Source organism: Pygocentrus nattereri, chromosome 23, assembly GCF_015220715.1.
Source record: "Pygocentrus nattereri isolate fPygNat1 chromosome 23, fPygNat1.pri, whole genome shotgun sequence".
Taxonomy (NCBI): domain Eukaryota; kingdom Metazoa; phylum Chordata; class Actinopteri; order Characiformes; family Serrasalmidae; genus Pygocentrus; species Pygocentrus nattereri.
The window spans coordinates 31,695,663-31,714,280 of record NC_051233.1 but is presented as its reverse complement, the minus strand read 5'-3'; the positions used below and the strand labels follow the sequence as shown (position 1 = coordinate 31,714,280).

Here is an 18,618-nt window from a genome sequence, read left to right as displayed (position 1 = left end):
ATAATAATTTCAGGATCATGTGATGTCATGAAGTATTTGTCCTTTCAAAATAAAAGACCCTTTTTGCACAATTAAATAAGAAAACACAGATTTTTAGTAAAATTGAGAGAAAGTCATTGTTGCCATATGGCAACCCCGAGCAATAGAAGGTTAACCGGCTTCAGAAACAATCCTACACTTATCAATCGAGGAGCCACAGCTCATCAGCGGCACTGAGTTCAGAAGTGACAGTTTGATGTGCTTCATGATTGATTGACAGCAGAGCTGATTTACTCTCCATGCCATTCAATACGTTTATTCATTTGGTCAAAGCTCAAGCTGAGTGCTTTATGCTGCTGATGTTGGCCTGCATGCATGGCTGGTTACATCACTCGAGTCTTTTGCAAAAGTCTTGGCAAAGCAGACACTAGTGATGTAACTTTGGTTGAACATTGGAGGGGTTGATCAGGACCTGCTGTGGGGGTTTAAATCACAAACATGGCACAACCTGCTTGGCTCAGCTCGGCCTCACCGCATCCTTCTCATTTCAGTAACAACGTGGCGAAATCCGTCTTACCGTATCTATCTCGAATATTGCTAAAATATACAGCAATTTAGCTCAAGAATGGACCGCTGACCTGTCCAGGGTGTGTCCTGCCTTCCACCCAATGACTGCTGGGATAGGCTCCAGCTCCCCCACGACCCAGAAGGAGAAGCGGCTTAAAAGATTTATACAATAATTTAGCGTAATAATCAAAATATCTAGTTTATACAGATAAACATTTGGATGCTTTGTCTGATCCACTCATACCAGCACAACACACACTAACACACCACCACCACGTCAGTGTTACTGCAGTGCTGAGAATGACCCACCACCCAAATAGTACCTGCTCTGTGGGAGTCCATGGGGGTCCTGACCACTGAAGAACAGGGTAACAGAGTATCAGAGAAACAGATGGACTACAGTCTGTAACTGTAGAACTACAGAGTGCAGCTATACGGTCAGTGGAGCTGATAAAGTGGACGATGAGCGGAGAAACGAGGAGGTGGCCAGAATGTTCCGCCTGATCGGTGTATTTCATTGAAAATAGTACAAAAATACACATCAAATGTTGAAACTGAGAAATGTTTTTGTTTTTTGAAAAACATTTGCTCATTTTGAATTTGTTGCCAACACATTCCAAAAAAGTCGGGACGGGGGTCCGTTTACCGCTGTGTTTCATCACCTCTTCTTCATCAGCACGCTAAGTGTTTAGGAACTGAGGAGACGCTGCTGTAGTTCTGAAAGTGAAACCTCTTCTGTTCTTGTTTGACTCAGGATTTCAGCTGCTTATCAGTTCAGGGTCTGCTTTGTTGTATTTTTCATTTCATAATGCGCCAAATGTTCTCAGTGGTGACCGGTCTGGACTGCAGGCAGGTCAGTTTAGCACCTAGACTCTTTTAATATGGAGCAATGCTGCTGTAATGCATGCAGAATGTGGTTTAACATCGTCTTATAATCAAGGCCTTCCCTGAAAAAGACGTCGTCTGGACGGCAACAGATGTTGCCAAAACATGTACGTTTCATTCAGCTTTAATGGTGCCTTCACAGATGTGCTGGTCACCCATGCCATGTGCAATAATGCCCCCCTAAACCATCATGAACACTGGCTTTAGAACTGAGCACTGATAACAAGCTGAGTGGTCTTCAGCCCGGAGGACACAGTGTCCATGATTTCCAAAAAGAATTTTCAAATGTTGATTCGTCGGACCACAGGACACTTTTCCACTTCCCCTCAGTCCATTTTAAATGAGCTCAGGCCCAGAGAAGGTGGCAGCGTTTCTGGATCCTGTTTATATTTGGGTTCTTCCTTGTGTTTTAGAGTTTAACAGCGTTTGTGGATGCAGTGATGAACTGTGTTCACAGACAGTGGTTTTCAGAAGTGTTTCTGAGCCCATGCAGTGATTTCCACTACAGAATCATGTCTGTTTTTAATGCAGTGCTGCCTGAGAGCCCAAAGATCACGGCCAGCAGAGATTTCTCCAGATTCTCTGAGTCTTTAATGATATTCTGCACCGTAGACGATGAAAAGCAGAAGCTCTTTGCCGTTTTATGTTGAGAAACGTTCTTCTTGAGTTGTTGCTCTATTTGATGGTGCAGTCTTTCACAGAGTGGTGACCCCTCCTCCTCTTTACTTCTGAAAGACTCCGCCTCTCTGAGATGCTCATTTATACCCAGTCATGTTACTGACCTGTTGCCAGTCAACCACCAGGTGTTTTTTTTAGCATTACACAACTTTACCAGCCTTTTGCTGCCCCGTCCCAACTTTTTTAGAATGTGTTGTTGGCATCAAATTCATCGGTCAGACAGAAGCCACCCAGCACACGGCCTGTTCACCATCCTGCCGTCAGGCAGGAGATGCCACAGCATCCAGGCCAGAAGAACCCGGTTAATGAACCGTTTCTACCCACAGGCTGTCAGGCTTCTGAACCAGCTGTGAAGCTGTGGGTCCGTCCCCAGTTACCATTTCACTCAGTCACTCTGTCAGTGTTATTATATCATATCATCTCTGCTGGACATTAACACCTTAACACTAAGCCACTTTAAAGAACAGTAACACTGAGTCACTTAAGTACCTTTAAAATGTGCACTGTCTCTATGTCTTGTGTATATTGTCTCTATATTTTGCGTATATTTTCTCTGGATTTTGAGTATATTTCATATATTTCAATTTTTTTATATGCATATATTTATTTATTTATTTATTTATTACTTCTCTTCTGTAGAGTGACCAGCTAAGCCTCACCACAAGCCTTTCAATGCATAAATGTCCTGACATGTTGTGCAGATGACAAATAAACTTGAAACTTGAAAACTGGCAAATATTTTTCAAAAAACAAACATTTTTCAGTTTCAACGTTTGATATGTCGTCTTTGAAGCATTTTCATAATGAAATGTAGGTTTTAGGTGATTTTGATCACCATTGCATTTTGTTTTTATTTTAATTTTTTCATAGCATCCCAATTTTTGGAACTGGGACTGTATATTCAAGTAGTACTGTGCTTTGGCTAAGATGCTCGACAGTTTGTGTTTTAAGTTTGCCGTGTTTTTCCGTCTTTATGAACATTTTCGGCAGTCCAGTTTTAATCTGTCATCTTAAGTGTTGTGCTTGTGAAGTGGCCTCAGGCGTAAGGAAGAGCCGTATCGGTTGTTGGGTTTGTCGTCTCGATGGGAAAGAACATGCTTATCGTGGTAACAGGGTTAGTGTTCTGCCATCGTAGTGCTGCATAGACCTCATGTAACCTGTTGTGACCCCATAATAAATTCCCTGACTACTGTGACACTGTGGTTTCGCTTTTCTGCTGTGGTTGCTGAGCCGGGGGTTAATCTGGGATTTCATAGGCCTGTTGTTTTTTGTTTTTTTTTGAAAGCCACCGTGGGATAATTGTACAGACTTCTCAGCACTTCATGGCTTAACTCAGCTGATGGCCTGCTTGTTTACGGTGAAGATGAAAGTCACACTAAAGCCTTTTAACAACGTTGAGTCAGAGACCGAAGCTGATCCGCAAATCGTGTGAAACGGTTTGTCGCTGCTCAACACTACTGACTGTCTGACCCTGTAGTCTTCAGCGCTCAGTACACCGGTCTATTCCAGAACTCCAACTCCCAGATTCCCCAGGGGGTCAATCCACAGCCGTCCTCCAATCATGGACTGTTCTCATGGACACCTTCACCTGAATACTGAGATGTTGCCAGTTTCCCATCACACCTCCTCTATAAAGACTGTTTCCACTCATACTTTGCCAAGCTGTGCCGTTGCTTCGGAGCGACTTTTCCTGCTTGTTGTTTCATAATAGTGTCATAATGAGGACCAGACCTACATATACCAGATTTTCTTTGCTTTCACTTGCTAATGTATCAGTTCTGGCCATAAATTATAGGCAGCTGATGTCTGAAAACCTAGAAACTGGCCAGCAAAAGCTGTTTAAAAGAACTCTGTTCAAAGCGCGCCAGGTGTTCAGCGTGTTTAACGGCTTTGCTTAAGATGTCTGGAGCTGCATTAGAGCAAAACGGGTGAACCTGCTGGAAGTCTGCTTCAGGAAGCACAGGTCTGCATGCTAATGAGTTTGAGCTGTGGTGCAAAAAAGGGTGTTTTAGGGCTCCATGACGTGAAAACGTCACCACATTTATTCCTGAATTTGACAGCGAAAAATAAAATATATAAAATGTGCTCATAACTTTGGGCACAAGCCACATTCAACTTAGTCAAATCTGCAGAAGAGTTTCATCTACAGACGTGTTGAGCTTATTTTTTCCTCAGCTTCTTCAATAGCTGGGACTCTGCCCGGGGCGGGGGGTTTCACAGACCCTTGACCCTCCTACACTACTTTCCAAATTTAAAACTACTTTTTTTTTTTTAAAGATTATTCAACATTGAAGGACACAGAAATGTGAGTAATCCTGGGAGCTTTAACCCTTTAATGTCCACATAAAAGAAAAATGCAATGAAATTTGATATTTTGTATTTTTTATTTATTTGGCGAAACCATAAAAACAACTGGTGGTGTTTTTGTTTGCTTTTGTTGTTTTTTTTTTTCCTTTGACCCACAATTTTTTAAATATTAATGTCCACCAATCGGTCGAGATGGGATATAGAGAGACTGGAAATGTGCTCTATACCAAATGGTTGAGCACAACACTGAAGGGTTAAGAAACACGGGCCTGCATGCTAATGAGTATGAGCTGTGGTGTTTTCAGCAGTGTGACAGTGGTACGCAGAATCAAAAACCTCAGTCCAGACCCCTAACGATCCCACTCCGGCCCCCTCAAGTTCACAACTGTGCCACATTGCCTCAATTCATCCAGATTAGTAGAAACAGGGCCATATTTGTGGCACAATATGCAGAAAATAGGCCTCCATGATATCAATTACTGCGTGCCTCTCCGTCACCACACACGACGTCCAGACAAAGTTCTTTCTAGGTTGAAATCAGTGGTTTGAGTGCGCTGCAGTTCGAGCGCTGTGGTGCGCTGCAATGACATATCGCTTCTGCTGTAGCCGTTTGGAGCGGAAGTGATTAAACTCTGCAAGCACTTAACGGGAAAGTGCTAGTCTCTGTAATAAAGGCCTATAAATACATCCAGCTTTGGAAAGCTACGTCTAATCTGACCATAGCAATTCCAAAGCCAATGTGCTGAACAGTGTTAACAGCACAATTAGAGAACCTTCTTCTCAAGCAGCGTAGGGCTTGTTACATGAGCTCAGTCAGGGCCAGCGGGGTTTTTAGGTAGAGATTCCATTTTCATGCATAAATGTCTGAAACAACAACCACATGTAGATGCGTTTTTATGGCTCAGACTGGCAGGAATGCATATGTTTTACTTCTGTATACCGATGGAGTTCGTTAACCTCCAGGAAAAAAAATGAGTCTGCAAAGTTTCATACGATTAAATCTGATCCAACAGTTTTATTATTCATCAGTTTCATCTTTGGTGTATCTCACACACACACACACACACACACACACACACACACACACACACACACATATCTTCTAAGCCGCTTCTCCTTCTGGGTCACAGGGGGTGCTGGAGTCTACCCCAGCAGGCATCGGGCGGAAGGCAGGACACACCCTGGACAGGTCGCCAGTCCATCGCATCTTTGGTGAACGCTAAAAATCTTGACTGGTAGGAATTTTTGTGTAAATTTCAGCATAAAAAGTTGAACGTGCTGAAAAAAGTACCTGATTTGAAAACCAAGATGATGAAAATCATCGACGAGGCCAATAATAAGACGAAAAACAGAGCATTTTCTGAAGAGTGACTGTGTGGCCTAAGCTGGAGGTTAGTATGATATCCCAGGTGGTTGCTAGAACGTTGCTAGATGCTTGTTTTCGAATCCCAGGTGGTTGCTAGGGCATGGTGCGGCAGTTGCTATGGCACTCTTGACGGTTGCTCTAGTGTTGCTATGTAGTTTCTATGTTATCCCAGATGATTGATAGTGTGTCACTTTGCAGTAACAATGGTATTTCAGGTGGTTGCTAGGGTGTTGCTAGGCAGTTGATACGGTATCCCTGATAGGGGGTTGATAGGCGGATGCTGGTGGTGGCACTGATAATCTACATGTTTAGCAGCTAACCATAATACAAACCGAGACAACACTAGCTAAAACATTAACTAATGCTACACCGTCGAAAGTCGGTACAGTTACAAACACCGTGCATTAACTTTCTAATACAGTTACAGTTCACAGTACAAAAGTATGTGGACACCCCTCATAGTGAAGAGCTCAGTGACTGTACACATGGCATTGAATGGCATTGAATGGCACTTTTGCTGTAGTCAATTCAAGTCAGTTAAATATTTTTAGTAGGTTTTCTTTTTTATTAGAAGTTAAATTTAAATCTAAAGGCATCAGAAGTGTGTAATAAAATTCTTGGCCCTGGCCGTTTAAGGGGCTAATAAATTGAATTTAGAGTTAGAGTGAAAGTTCCCACATTTATTTGCTCAATTTGACAGAAAAAAAATAAAATGTAACCACAACTTTGGCACAGACCACATTTTATGTTTGTTTTTTTTTCCCAAAATGTTCAACTTAGTAAAATGTGCTGTGTGTAATCTACAGACGTGTTGAGCTTGTTTTTACCTCAGTTTCTTCACTAGCTGGGACTCCATCACACAACAATCCCACCAAGCATTTCAACTGTGGCATCACTGGGCTTCAAATTCACAACGGCCTGATGCTGGGGGTCATTATTAGACCCTTGAACTGTGTTTCTACATTGCTTAAATGTTTAAGCACACAGAAATGTGAGTAACCCTGGGAGCTTTAACCCTGTAATTTTTTATTTATTTAAAGCAGTAATCATTTTTTTCTACCAAACGGTCGAGATGGCACTTTGTGGCCTATAATTTCACAGACCATTAAACATTTAAGGACACAGAAACGTGGGCACTCCTGGGAGCTTGCAAGTGCCGCAACAGACTAAGCATTCACCCCAACCGGAGAGTTTGAACCCCAGAGATGCCACAGCCGTCCGTAAGTGAGACCCCAATAGGGCAAAATGTCTAATGAAAAGTCTCCTCTATAAAGGAAACTGTGTAAAACATACATTCTACACTGTTTCCCTGACTGAGATGCAGAACTAAGAAATGAAAAACTCCTGACTAAATTAAGAAGCTCAAGTTGAGTCGACGTCACTGTCCAGAAAAGCTGTAATTAGTGGTGTCGTGGTTTGAATTTGAGCCGACTTAACATTTTCAACACTGTGCACAAACTAACGTGATTCATTCGCGATTGATTGTCATTACATTGATCGTTTGAACGCCTTAATGAAAAATCTATTGCAACCTTCCACCCCCACCCCCACCGCTAATGACAGCTAAGCTGTAGAAACACCCTGAACCATCTCACCACACTGTGCGCTCAAAGCTAGTTTGGCGGGAGAGTTTGTGGCTTGCTTTTGCAAACTCAAGTCAAAGCCTTTTTTTTTTTTTTAACCATTTCACAACAGCCTTGTCACAAGTAACACACAAACACCCACACACACTCACACACAGCGCTGACAGTTCAGCTCCACATATTTCCTGGTTACTTGCGCCTCTTTCTTATCTTCCTTATTTCTACTTCCTCTTCACTTTCTGCGTCTTATTAACGATCACCACTCGGTGACACACAGACACATGCTCTCTCAAGCGCTCGTACACGTCCACGTCGCACGCCGGACCTTCCAGCCTCCACCACGCAAGAAAGGCGGTCAGGAAAAGGAGCTTGAAAAAAGGTGAGCCAAAATTTACAAAATGCAGATTAAATGCACAAAATGATCCACTTTTGTGTGAATCCATGACCTCAGACATTGTAAAATAGCTTAAGGCCAAATTAAAGAGAAACGTACTGCTACTTTATTATCTTAATGACTCAAGCAGAAGTAAAAAATAACCTTGCAAGAAGCAAAACAGTTAAAAAATAAGAGGTTTAAAAATTCCTCTGAAGGACTGCAGTGGAACTTCATAGTCCATTTAGTGACCATCAGGACAGGAACTAAACTTTGTACAGCTCTATTCTTGTCTCACTGGTCTAAAATTAAACACTAAAGCTCCAAATTGGGAGGGTTGCAGTTCAGGAACTGAGCCAGCACAAGAGAATGATATCCCCCCCACCCACCCCAAACCCCCCATTCGAATAAGATCACTTTACTAACTAATTTACCAAAGTAAAAGAAGTAAACGTATTATTTAAAAGCATAAGTCCATCGAACATTTACTAAAATATATGTAATTAAGTAGATGCACACTTACTTTCTGTATAAAAAGTACAAGAGTACGATATCATTCAGTGTAGTTAATGGTTAAAGGGTCTTAAGACTGATAACTGAATAAGCCTGGGACGTTTAAGGGGTTAATCTCGAGTGCATGCAAGTTTGAAGTCCCAATAGGGACATTAAGCGGTACTTCGCCTCATAGCACTGATGACTGAGCGTAATGACTAAAGACAAAAAGAGGAAAGCAGAAACTGCCGCCGAATGGAGGCAATGGGAAAAAAAAAAACATTTTAAAAAGAGGCGTAAAAAAAAATTGAATTTACAAAAATTGCTGAAGTTCTTTACAACTACTCTAAATTAGCCCTGCTTTATTTTAGCCCCTGCAGTCGTCTCGGACAGTAATTTATTTGGAAACTTATGACTCATTGTTGTGAAAAATTCAGGATACCATATGAATGATGAAGAATCTACTATACATTTTTTTTCAGTTATGAATTATTCAATATCTCTGTAATGTTCATTATCTACAAAATTATATATTAATTTCCTACTATATCTTTTTCATTCACTATATTTTTCCAGTAACTGATTTTTTACAGTCAGTACCTTGAATTATTCAGTGTGAATTATTCAGCACTTATTATGTAACATTCATTATATACAATGTTATATTTATTCATGAGCTATTATATACTATTCAGTTTTTTTCCATATTTCTACTTAAAATTTTTCAGTAAACACTATGATTTTTGCAGGAACTACAGTGAATTAATCAGTAAATATGACTTGTGCAGTAACTACATGAACAAGTCGATCTATTATAGATAGTATTCAGTACTGACAGTGCAACCATCGTCTTAGTTCTGTAGTTATGAGAGGAACTAAAGTTCTGTCAGAGTTGAAGAAGATAAGAACTCTTTGGAACCTAAAGTGGATATTTCACATTGAATTCAATGTTTTTCACAGCATAACACTTGCGAATGCTTTAAGGATTTCAGCCAGCTAAGGGTCCATCTCAAAGGGTCCATCCTTTTCAAAATCCAAGCTGTACTGAAAAGAAGTGGGCAGCCCACCTCAGGAGAGCTGCCTGTTATTGTTCCTGTCCTGTTCTTTTCCTTTTTTACTCTTCCTTTCAGAAAACTAGGTTTCACACTGAGCACAGGCGCAAAACGTGTTACTCAGCATAGAACATCTCTCAAAGAACAGAGCATTCATGGTTGAAGAGCCAGAGGACCTTGCAGTTGAGATCGAGAACATAGAGTACTGTGTTTAACACCTCCTTTTTTATCATTGCAGATCTCTCCTCCACCTCCTCCTCCTCCTCCCCCTCCACCGGCACAGTGCGGTAGACTCTTCTCTTTGAGTATTTGACAGACTGTGTCTGACACTCGCTTTGACTGGGTGTCAGTTTGTCAAATACCCCAAGAGAGGGGTCAATATTCTCCTGGAGATCACACCAGAGGGGTCCCCACTGGCTTCAAGAACCTACCGAAGGCCTCACCAGCTCAGAAGAGCATAGGCCAGCGAAGGAGTTAGCCTCAGTGTTGATTGTTTGTGTTTGTTTATACCTCTGTGACTGTAGTCAATCAACTTAAACATGTTTGGTTTGCTTCTTTAGTTTTAGCACTGGAAGCTGACGTCCCACCAGTTGGCATCATGCACTTGCCTAGAGTTGTCAAGTAATATCGAATATCGACAAAAACAAGCAAAAAAAAATTCTAATATAATAATATAATATTGCTAACTGCACCAGCCCTGAGCAGTTGCATGTAAAGGTTCACGTTAGGTCACATGTTTTGTTGAAAATAATCATCTTTCTGCACATTTCAGCGCACAATCATACTAACATTTAACATACAGGGGAAAATATCAAATATAAAATGCTAAGTTTCATAACTTGCACAGGCAAAAGTACGAAAACTACCAAAAACTGAATTTTACCTTTTTTTTTTCTTCTTTTTTTTAATTAGATAATGTTGTTAACCGCATTAGCCACGTAGACTTCTATGCAAGGGTTTAAGTTAAAACTTCTGTTTTGCTTTTTTGTTGGGTTTTTTTTTTATAAGCATTTTTCTGTATGTTTAAGCACAAAATCAAACTAAAATTTAACATATTAAAAAAAAAACACAATACTAAGTTTCATAACTTGCACATGCTACACTACAAAAAAAAATCTTGTCAAGTAAAATGATGTTAAATCTAGTATATATGTCTAATATTTTAAGATGCACTTATTACAAGTTTTTGTCAAGGTTTTTTTTTTAAATAATCTTTAAATTAAGTCTTAAATTAAGCTTGCAACAAATCCCAACAGAGGGAAAACTAGATTTCTTGACTATATTTAAGAATATTTTACTTGACAAGATGCCATTTTTGCAGTATGGGCTGGGTTTACTTGTTTTCACTTAGAAGGCCTAAAAATGTGGAATTTGACCAGGGTGCCCAAATTTTTGCTCAGCTCTAGCACTAAAACGAAAGAGGCAAAGTTCAGACATCAAACATGTTTTAGCCGGTCAGTTATGTTTTGAGTAACAGGGGCAACTGGAGACTCTGTTCTGCTCTAAAGTGATAGTTTGGTGAGTAATCAGAGTAGACTGTAGTACTAAAGTAGAAACTTTATAATCTCAGGTCACTTCATATGTTCTGTAAACTGTAATTTACAGTGGCAGTGTTTACACTCCGTGTTGTGTCTTTGTGTTTTTAATAAACTGTAAAATGTTGGTAAATGTTGCTGGATTGCTGCTGGGCTGCAGGTTGTGCAAGGCTGAGGATGTGTTCCAACCGTATTGTGTAATAACTGTTTGTTATCTATTGCTCTGTGAAAAAGCAGAAACTGTATTTCATCCCCTCGGTCACTCAGTATGGGAGTGAAACGTGGACAGTGCTGAAAAACGTCCTCATCACTGCATTTAGCTTTCCTAAACATGCGCCAGCCTCTGTAACTATGGCTACTTTTTACCTTTAAAGAGCCCGTATCGTGTAAAATCACTTATTTTACATTTTAATATACACTAACCAAGCATTTGACTACTAACACCTCTTTATGTCTGCACTCACTGTCCACTTCATCAGCTCCACTGACCGTATAGTTCTACTCTGTAGTTCTACAGTTACAGACTGCAGTCCATCTGTTTCTCTGATACTCTGTTACCCTGTTCTTCAGTGGTCAGGACCCCCATGGACCCTCACAGAGCAGGTACTATTTGGGTGGTGGGTCTTTCTCAGCACTGCAGTGACGCTGACGTGGTGGTGGTGTGTTAGTGTATGTTGTGCTGGTCTGAGTGGATCAGACACAGCAGTGCTGCTGGAGGTTTTAAACACTCACTGTCCACTCTATTAGACACTCCTACCTTGTCGGTCCACCTTGTAGGTGTAAAGTCAGAGACGACAGCTCATCTGCTGCTGCACAGTTTGTGTTGGTCATCCTCTAGTCCTTCATCAGTGGTCACAGGACGCTGTGGGCTGGATATTTTTGGTTGGTGGACTATTCTCGGTCCAGCAGCGACACTGAGGTGTTTAAAACCTCCAGCAGCCCTGCTGTGTCTGATCCACTCAGACCAGTGCAACACACACTAACACACCACCACCACATCAGTGTTACTGCAGCGCTGAGAATGACCCACCACCCAAACAGTACCTGCTCTGTGAGGGTCCATGGGGGTCCTGACCACTGAAGAACAGGGTAACAGAGTATCAGAGAAACAGATACAGTAATAAGGTCTGAGATGAAGGGAGGTTGGTAGAAGGGCATGTGATGAGGTTTTATGATGAGGTTGAGCAAAACATCCGCTGTGTTTAACTTTCAAACGATTTCATGTTAAAGCTATTAACCCAGAGAGGCAGCCATCAGACGCTGCCGTGTTTGTGCAGAGGTTGTCTCTTGCCTCTATAATTGCCACTTCCTCTGGGTGATGAGTAACGCGCTGCTGTCAGTAGAGCCTCGGCCTGCCTGTTCATGCGATTGAGCGAGAGAGAAAATAAGAGGTTTATTGAACAGACCATCAAAGGAAACGACTCAGTGGATGATAGATAACAAACCCGTGTGCATCATTCTTCAGCGAGTCGAGCTCTAACTGAGCAAACACGCACACACACTGTAGTTTGGTGCGAAACGCTCTGTTCTAGATGAACCTACCGAGTCACTGTTCACAGTGGTGGTGATAGGAACCAGACGTCCACCTCCAAGAGCTCCTCACATTCTGAGTTCACGGCCTGATGACTGAGACGCTGTTTTATGAGAGTTTAGAGAAAGTTTGGTCCTTAAACTCCATCCATGGTGGAGGGATACGTAACATGCAGTGCGCTGTGCGGCAAAATAGTCCCCAAAGAAAACTGATTATTCCAGATTTTCCACTATTTTTCCATCATCAACATTCCATATAAACTCAGAAGACTCGTGTAGGTTCTCTGGTGGTTCTGGATAGTAAATAAAATGTCTATATTTGTGTTGTAGTCATGACGATGTCTGGTTCCCATCACCACCACTGTAAAAATTAAGTGACCCTATTAGTCTTACAATGGTGGGATTTCACCTCCGCATTTAACCCATCCGTGAGGTGAAACACCACATACACACTAGGGGGCAGTGAGCACACTTGCCTGGAGCGGTGGGCAGCCCAATCCACAGCGCCCAGGGAGCAGTTGGGGGTTAGGTGTCTTGCTCAAGGGCACCTCAGTCATGGACTGTCGGCTCAGGGGATCAAACTGACAACCTTCCGGTCACAGGGCCGGTTCCCTGACCTCCAGCCCATGTAAAGACATCTGGACCATCTTGCACCAAACCACTCTGAAGATTGGTGGATGTTTTTGCCATGTTACTTTTCTATTGGTGGATTTTTAGGCTCACTTGCTTTTAGCACTGAAGCTACGAGGCAAATGTAGCTGACAAGTAATGGAAGCTCATACCGCACCAATTAGCATGGCGCTAACTGCGTGGCTAAATCAACACGTAACAGCCTCAAAGCGACTGGAGATGGTCAGTATTTCTACTAGACGTGATTATGTGGTTTCCGTGACACCATTTGATTCGGTTATTTACAAACACAGCTTGACGATAAGCAACGTCGCGCAGTGCTAATAGGTGAGGGGCTGGCGTCCGTTATCTGTCAGCTACGTTAGCTTTGGATCTCCAGCGTTGGAAGCACCAAACAACGAACGTTTTGTCTGAGCGCCGTTTCGGCTAAAGAGGAAGATCATATCACTTTGATTCTCCTGATGTGATATCCGCACATGAAACGCGATGTTGGATGGATGACGTACGAATCCACATCAACAGAAGCCCCTTTTCTTAGTTACTCTTACTATTGCATTCACAGTCATGCTCACGGGACCCCCTGGTGGCTGGGACCCTGAACTGCAGCCCATTAGTTTAATACAGTTTTGGAGTAGGTGGAGATTAGGGAGAGCAGAGGCTGCACTGCACCCCCTGTTGGCCAGAGCTGAAACTGTTTATCATGTCAAAACGAACACTACTGACAATAATCAAATCTGGAAAGAATAGATCACATTTTTCTGTACAGCCTGAAATCGTTACCGCTACTGCATTCGCAATGAGAGCCCAACACGTCAATACCTCCTGATGTTTTTGACTTGGGAAGATGGCTTGCGAATAACAGTGCAGACAGTAGAGATTCCCCAACATCTCGGCTTGGTTTGAGGTGTGTGACGGTTTAGTTAGCACTGTGCTAATTGGTGGGCTATAAGCTTCCGTTACTTGTTAGCCGCATTAGCCTCAGAGCACTTAGTTTCAGCGTCTGCATTTGCGCATTAAAATAAATAAATTCGACACCCCCTCGGTACTAAACTCCAACGCCAGCTTGGCGACACAGCTTGATTTCCAAACTCGAGCTGCTCCACCGCACAACTGCTGTTATTAAACTCCTATTTGATTGCTGCTCGTTGGGATAGCGTAGCGGGTAACACCTGGGCCTTCTACACTGTAGACTTGGGGTTCAGTCCCCTGCCTGGACAAGCCCCCTACACTGTACCAATAAGAGTCCTTGGGCAAGACTCCTAACACCACCTCGTAAAATGATCACGTTGTTAGCCGCTCTGGATAAGAGCGTCAGCCGAATGCTGTCAATGTCCATGAAGCGGCTCTGAGGAACTGAATTCTGCGCAGAAACGTGTTGAATTACGAAGCCAAATGAAAGGCTCTCGTTTTAATCAGCTGTAACTGTTATTTGCACTTCTTTAAAGGTTAAAGGCTGAAAATGTATTTATGACGTGCAAGACTGCATTTAACCTTCGCTTAATAATTACATGAACGTTCCGCAGACGTTAAAACCAGCCCCAGATGTTTGTTCGGAAATGGAGACGCCGATTCGGGTGCAATGAGTTTATTTATGTTCACACTTTTACAAACTTCCACGAAGTTTGAGATTACAAACGTAGCACAAACTCCACTGATATGACCGCGTGAGTGTCCGTAGGCATCGCTGCTAGATCTCGGCCTCCGGCTTCTCTCGTCGATCTTTGACCTCCTGCGGCACTCGGACCGTCATTCCGTCCATCCAGCGCTCCACGGTCACCTGACAGCCCAGCCGCGACCTGACAGGGCAGAGAGGACCAATCACGGTCCAGCACATCTCACCTCAAAGACCTGCATTCATTTCTTATATTTACAGTCACAGCGGCCGAAGTTAAAGCTTGAAATGAAAGGGTTCTTCGGACTGATGGAGAACGTGCTATATGCAGTTCTATGTAGAACCTTTTTCATAAGGGTTCTATATAGCACCCAAAAGGGTTCTTCTGTTGTTACAAGGTTGACAAGGAACAATAAAAGAACCCTTTTTAGGGCTACAAAGAACCCTTTTCAAAATGGGTCTATAGAGAACCATCTAAAGCATGTTCTCCATCAATCTGAAGAAGCTTGACATCAAGAACCATTAGAACCATTTCAAAAAGGTTTATATATATATATATATAGCACATTCTCCATCAGTCTGAAGAACCCTTTCATGATGCAAAGAACCCTTCAATCATGCAGACAGGTTTTTGAGTGTTTATGGTTCTATGTAGAACCATTTTTGACAAGGCTTCTATATAGCACCCAAAAGGGTTCTTCTATTGCTCCTATATAGAACCATTTTCAAAACGATTCTGTGTAGAACCGTCTATAGCACTTCCTCCATCAATCTGAAGAACCCTTTCATGACGTAAAGAACCCGTTAATCATGCAAAGGGTCCTTTGTGTGTTCATGGTTCTATCTAGAATCATTTTCTTTACTAAAGAACACTAGAAGCACCACCTTTTTTTAAGAGCGTAGCTTTGAGCATCAACCAATCAGATTCTGTTACGCTGAAGATTAGCTGCTCAGATTCTTACAGTTTGGTGAGTCCGTAGGCCAAGTCCAGCATGTCCATCTCCTCATCTGCCATCGGCTCCATCTTCTCATAAACACCGTCCTCGAAGATCAGGTGACAGGTGGAGCACGCCAACGTCCCTTCACACGCACCTAACACACACACACACACACACACACACACACAAGCTTGGGTACAGTAACTATATTTCACCAAACGTGTGGTCTGATGTTCAGAGTCGGACCGAATCAGACTGATCTGTTAAACTGAGCCAATATCAGGTTCAGCTCAGTTTGGTCAGTTTGTCCAAATCAGTATTAATGCTGTTTTGTTCCAGCCGGTCTGTAAAGCTTCTTACAGCCCGTTTAGTTTGGCGAATGGTGTTGGGTTCATTTCTGGCTGATTCCAGGTTGTTCAGCTGTTCTTCTGTCACAGCTGCCGACTGAAAAGCTGCTCAGTGGTGACGACAGTTTGGGAATTTAGCGTCGTCTCGTCTTCAGAGTCGGACCAAATCGGCTGTCGGTCAGATGTGGTCTTAACAGCGTCCGTTTTCTGTTTGTGGCAAAGTAAGAAGTAAAAACGTTCAAATGGCTCGAGCGTCTCCTACAGCTGTCAGAGTCGTTGCTTAGCAACGGCGTCTCAGCGGAGTGATACAGCGTTTGTGAAAAACCTGTGATGTTATGGTGAAATAACAGCTTCTCCACCAATCAGCTCGCGACACCAAACTAACTGTTGTATTATATATATTATTGTGGGACGAACTGCTTTGGGTTCAAGAAAAATCTTGTGTTGCTTTTTGGCAAACTGACTTTTTTAGAATTGTGGATTAAAAAAAAAATCACGATTGGATTCCATATTTCTGGCAATCATACAAACCCGTTTGACTTTATATACATAAATGCTATACATGTGAGGACCTCCAAAGGTTTGTGTTGATTTTTGTATTACTGTAGCTGAATAATACTAAACCTACAGCTCCACCTCATCCTGACCTTAATCTGAACGTCCAAAAGGCAAAACTTTCTGCTCGCTTCATTTTTCGAAAAAGAAAATGTAATTTGTGGTAAAAACAATACGTTTTTAGTGAGGACCAGCAAAATGTCCTCACTTGAGCAAAAATGTCATGTTGTTCTATCATAGTGAGTCCTCACAAGTGTAGCATTACAAGGACGCGCGCGCACACACACACACACACACACACACACACACCGTACCAAAGCCGTCGATTTGGAGGTTTTTGTTGATGACCACTTCCAGCAGGGATTCTCCTTCCATCGCACTGACGCTCGTCTTCATTCCAGACTGATTCACAAAGTGTAACAGCACCTTACAGCCTGAGGAACTAAACACACACACACACACACACACACACACACACACAACATAAAACAATAACGCTCTACTCTCACTGTCCACTTTATCAGCTCCACTTACTGTATAGCTGCACTCTGTAGTTCTACAGTTACAGACTGTAGTCCATCTGTTTCTCTGATACTCTGTTACCCTGTTCTTCAGTGGTCAGGACCCCCATGGACCCTCACAGAGCAGGTACTGTTTGGGTGGTGGATCATTCTCAGCACTGCAGTAACACTGACATGGTGGTGGTGTGTTAGTGTATGTTGTGCTGGTATGAGTGGATCAGACACAGCAGTGCTGCTGGTGTTTTTAAACACCTCAGTGTCGCTGCTGGACTGAGAACAGTCCACCAACCAAAAATATCCAGCCAACAGCGTCCTGTGGGCAGCGTCCTGTGGGCAGCATCCTGTGGGCAGCGTCCTGCAACCACTGATGAAGGACTAGAGGATGACCAACACAAACTGTGCAGCAGCAGATGAGCTGTCGTCTCTGACTTTACATCTACAAGGTGGACCGACAAGGTAGGAGTGTCTAATAGAGTGGACAGTGAGTGGACACAGGGTTTAGAAACTCCAGCAGCACTGCTGTGTCTGATCCACTCGCACCAGCGCAACACACCTTCACCTCAGAGTTCACCCACCAATTTACACACCTGTCTGATTGACTGTGAGGGAGCTGAGCTGTGAAACAGCCTCACTGTACCCCATCTTATCCTCTATACAGCACTACTCTCTCTCTCTCTCTCTCTCTCTCTCTCATAGCTCATCATCACTTCCTTCTAAGTCAGGTTTACATCATTTTCAAATAGTCATAAAAGATTAAAAAATGATAAAAAATTAAACAAAATTGTAAAATTAAAATTATACTTAATCCCATTTAAGAACCATGAGGCGAAGTACAAACTCTATTCTCCACTAGGGGGCAGCACAGAGTCTGCGTTGCTAATTCAATGGTTTAATGGAATCAATTTTTTTAAACATCACTTTCTTCAATTTTCACTTCTGGTCTCAGCTAACGCTACATGAGCTCACTTATCTAGCTAAAAAAATTAAAACACATGTCCTGATGTGACTAAGCTAGTAGCATTAGTTTCATAAACATTTTTTTAAATAATTCTTTATGAATTCAAATATCAATTTGACTGAAATGCCCATCTCTAGTTTGCACTTTATGACTTTGCATGGCGGACAAAAATCACCAGTGAATCACAAGTTAAACAAACATAACAAACATACTGAGGTGCTTTACAGCATCCAGCTAAAAGTGTCTCACAACAGGATCGTAACAAACCGGCACTGAGAAGGAGCGATAAACATGTAGCTTAGGCAGGCAGCCAGTTTAAGATTAAGGGGGTCATGTACTGATGGCTCAGGGGATCAAACCAGCGACCTTCTGGTCACAGGGCTGGTTCCCTAACCTCCAGCCCACAACTGCCCCCAATTTATAACCGCAGTCAGAAATAACAGAACTAGGCAGCTGCTAAATATCCACCAATAGAAAAATAACATGGCAAAAACATCCACCAATAGGAGAACAGCATAGCACAAATATCCACCAATAGAAAAATAACATGGCAAAAACATCCACCAATAGGAGAACAGGATGACCAAAAATCCATCAATGGCCTAGCATTACTTTAAAACCACCTGGAATACCACAGCGACAGTCTAGCAACCACGTGGGATAATGTGGTAATGACCTAGTAATACTTTTAAACCTACATGGAATACCAC

The 18,618-nt window shown here is 42.4% G+C and overlaps 1 protein-coding gene and 1 long non-coding RNA gene across 2 annotated transcripts in view; one reads left to right on the top strand and one right to left on the bottom strand.

The window, feature by feature from the left end:
• Positions 1-7,661: 7,661 nt before the first annotated feature.
• On the top strand, positions 7,662-10,950 carry LOC108411306. The gene is made up of 2 exons (XR_001856561.1): positions 7,662-7,744; positions 9,521-10,950. It is a non-coding gene; the product is annotated as an uncharacterized LOC108411306 (long non-coding RNA).
• A 3,688-nt stretch (positions 10,951-14,638) lies between these two features.
• fdx1b (ferredoxin 1b) overlaps positions 14,639-18,618 on the bottom strand; it is an 8,253-nt gene continuing 4,273 nt past the window's right edge. The window contains exons 2-4 of the mRNA XM_017682796.2: positions 16,744-16,871; positions 15,552-15,681; positions 14,639-14,773 (exon numbers count right to left, since the gene is read on the bottom strand). Of these exons, the coding sequence (XP_017538285.2) occupies positions 14,665-14,773; positions 15,552-15,681; positions 16,744-16,871 (367 nt within the window). The 3' untranslated portion in view covers positions 14,639-14,664. The remainder of the gene's footprint in view (positions 14,774-15,551; positions 15,682-16,743; positions 16,872-18,618) is intronic.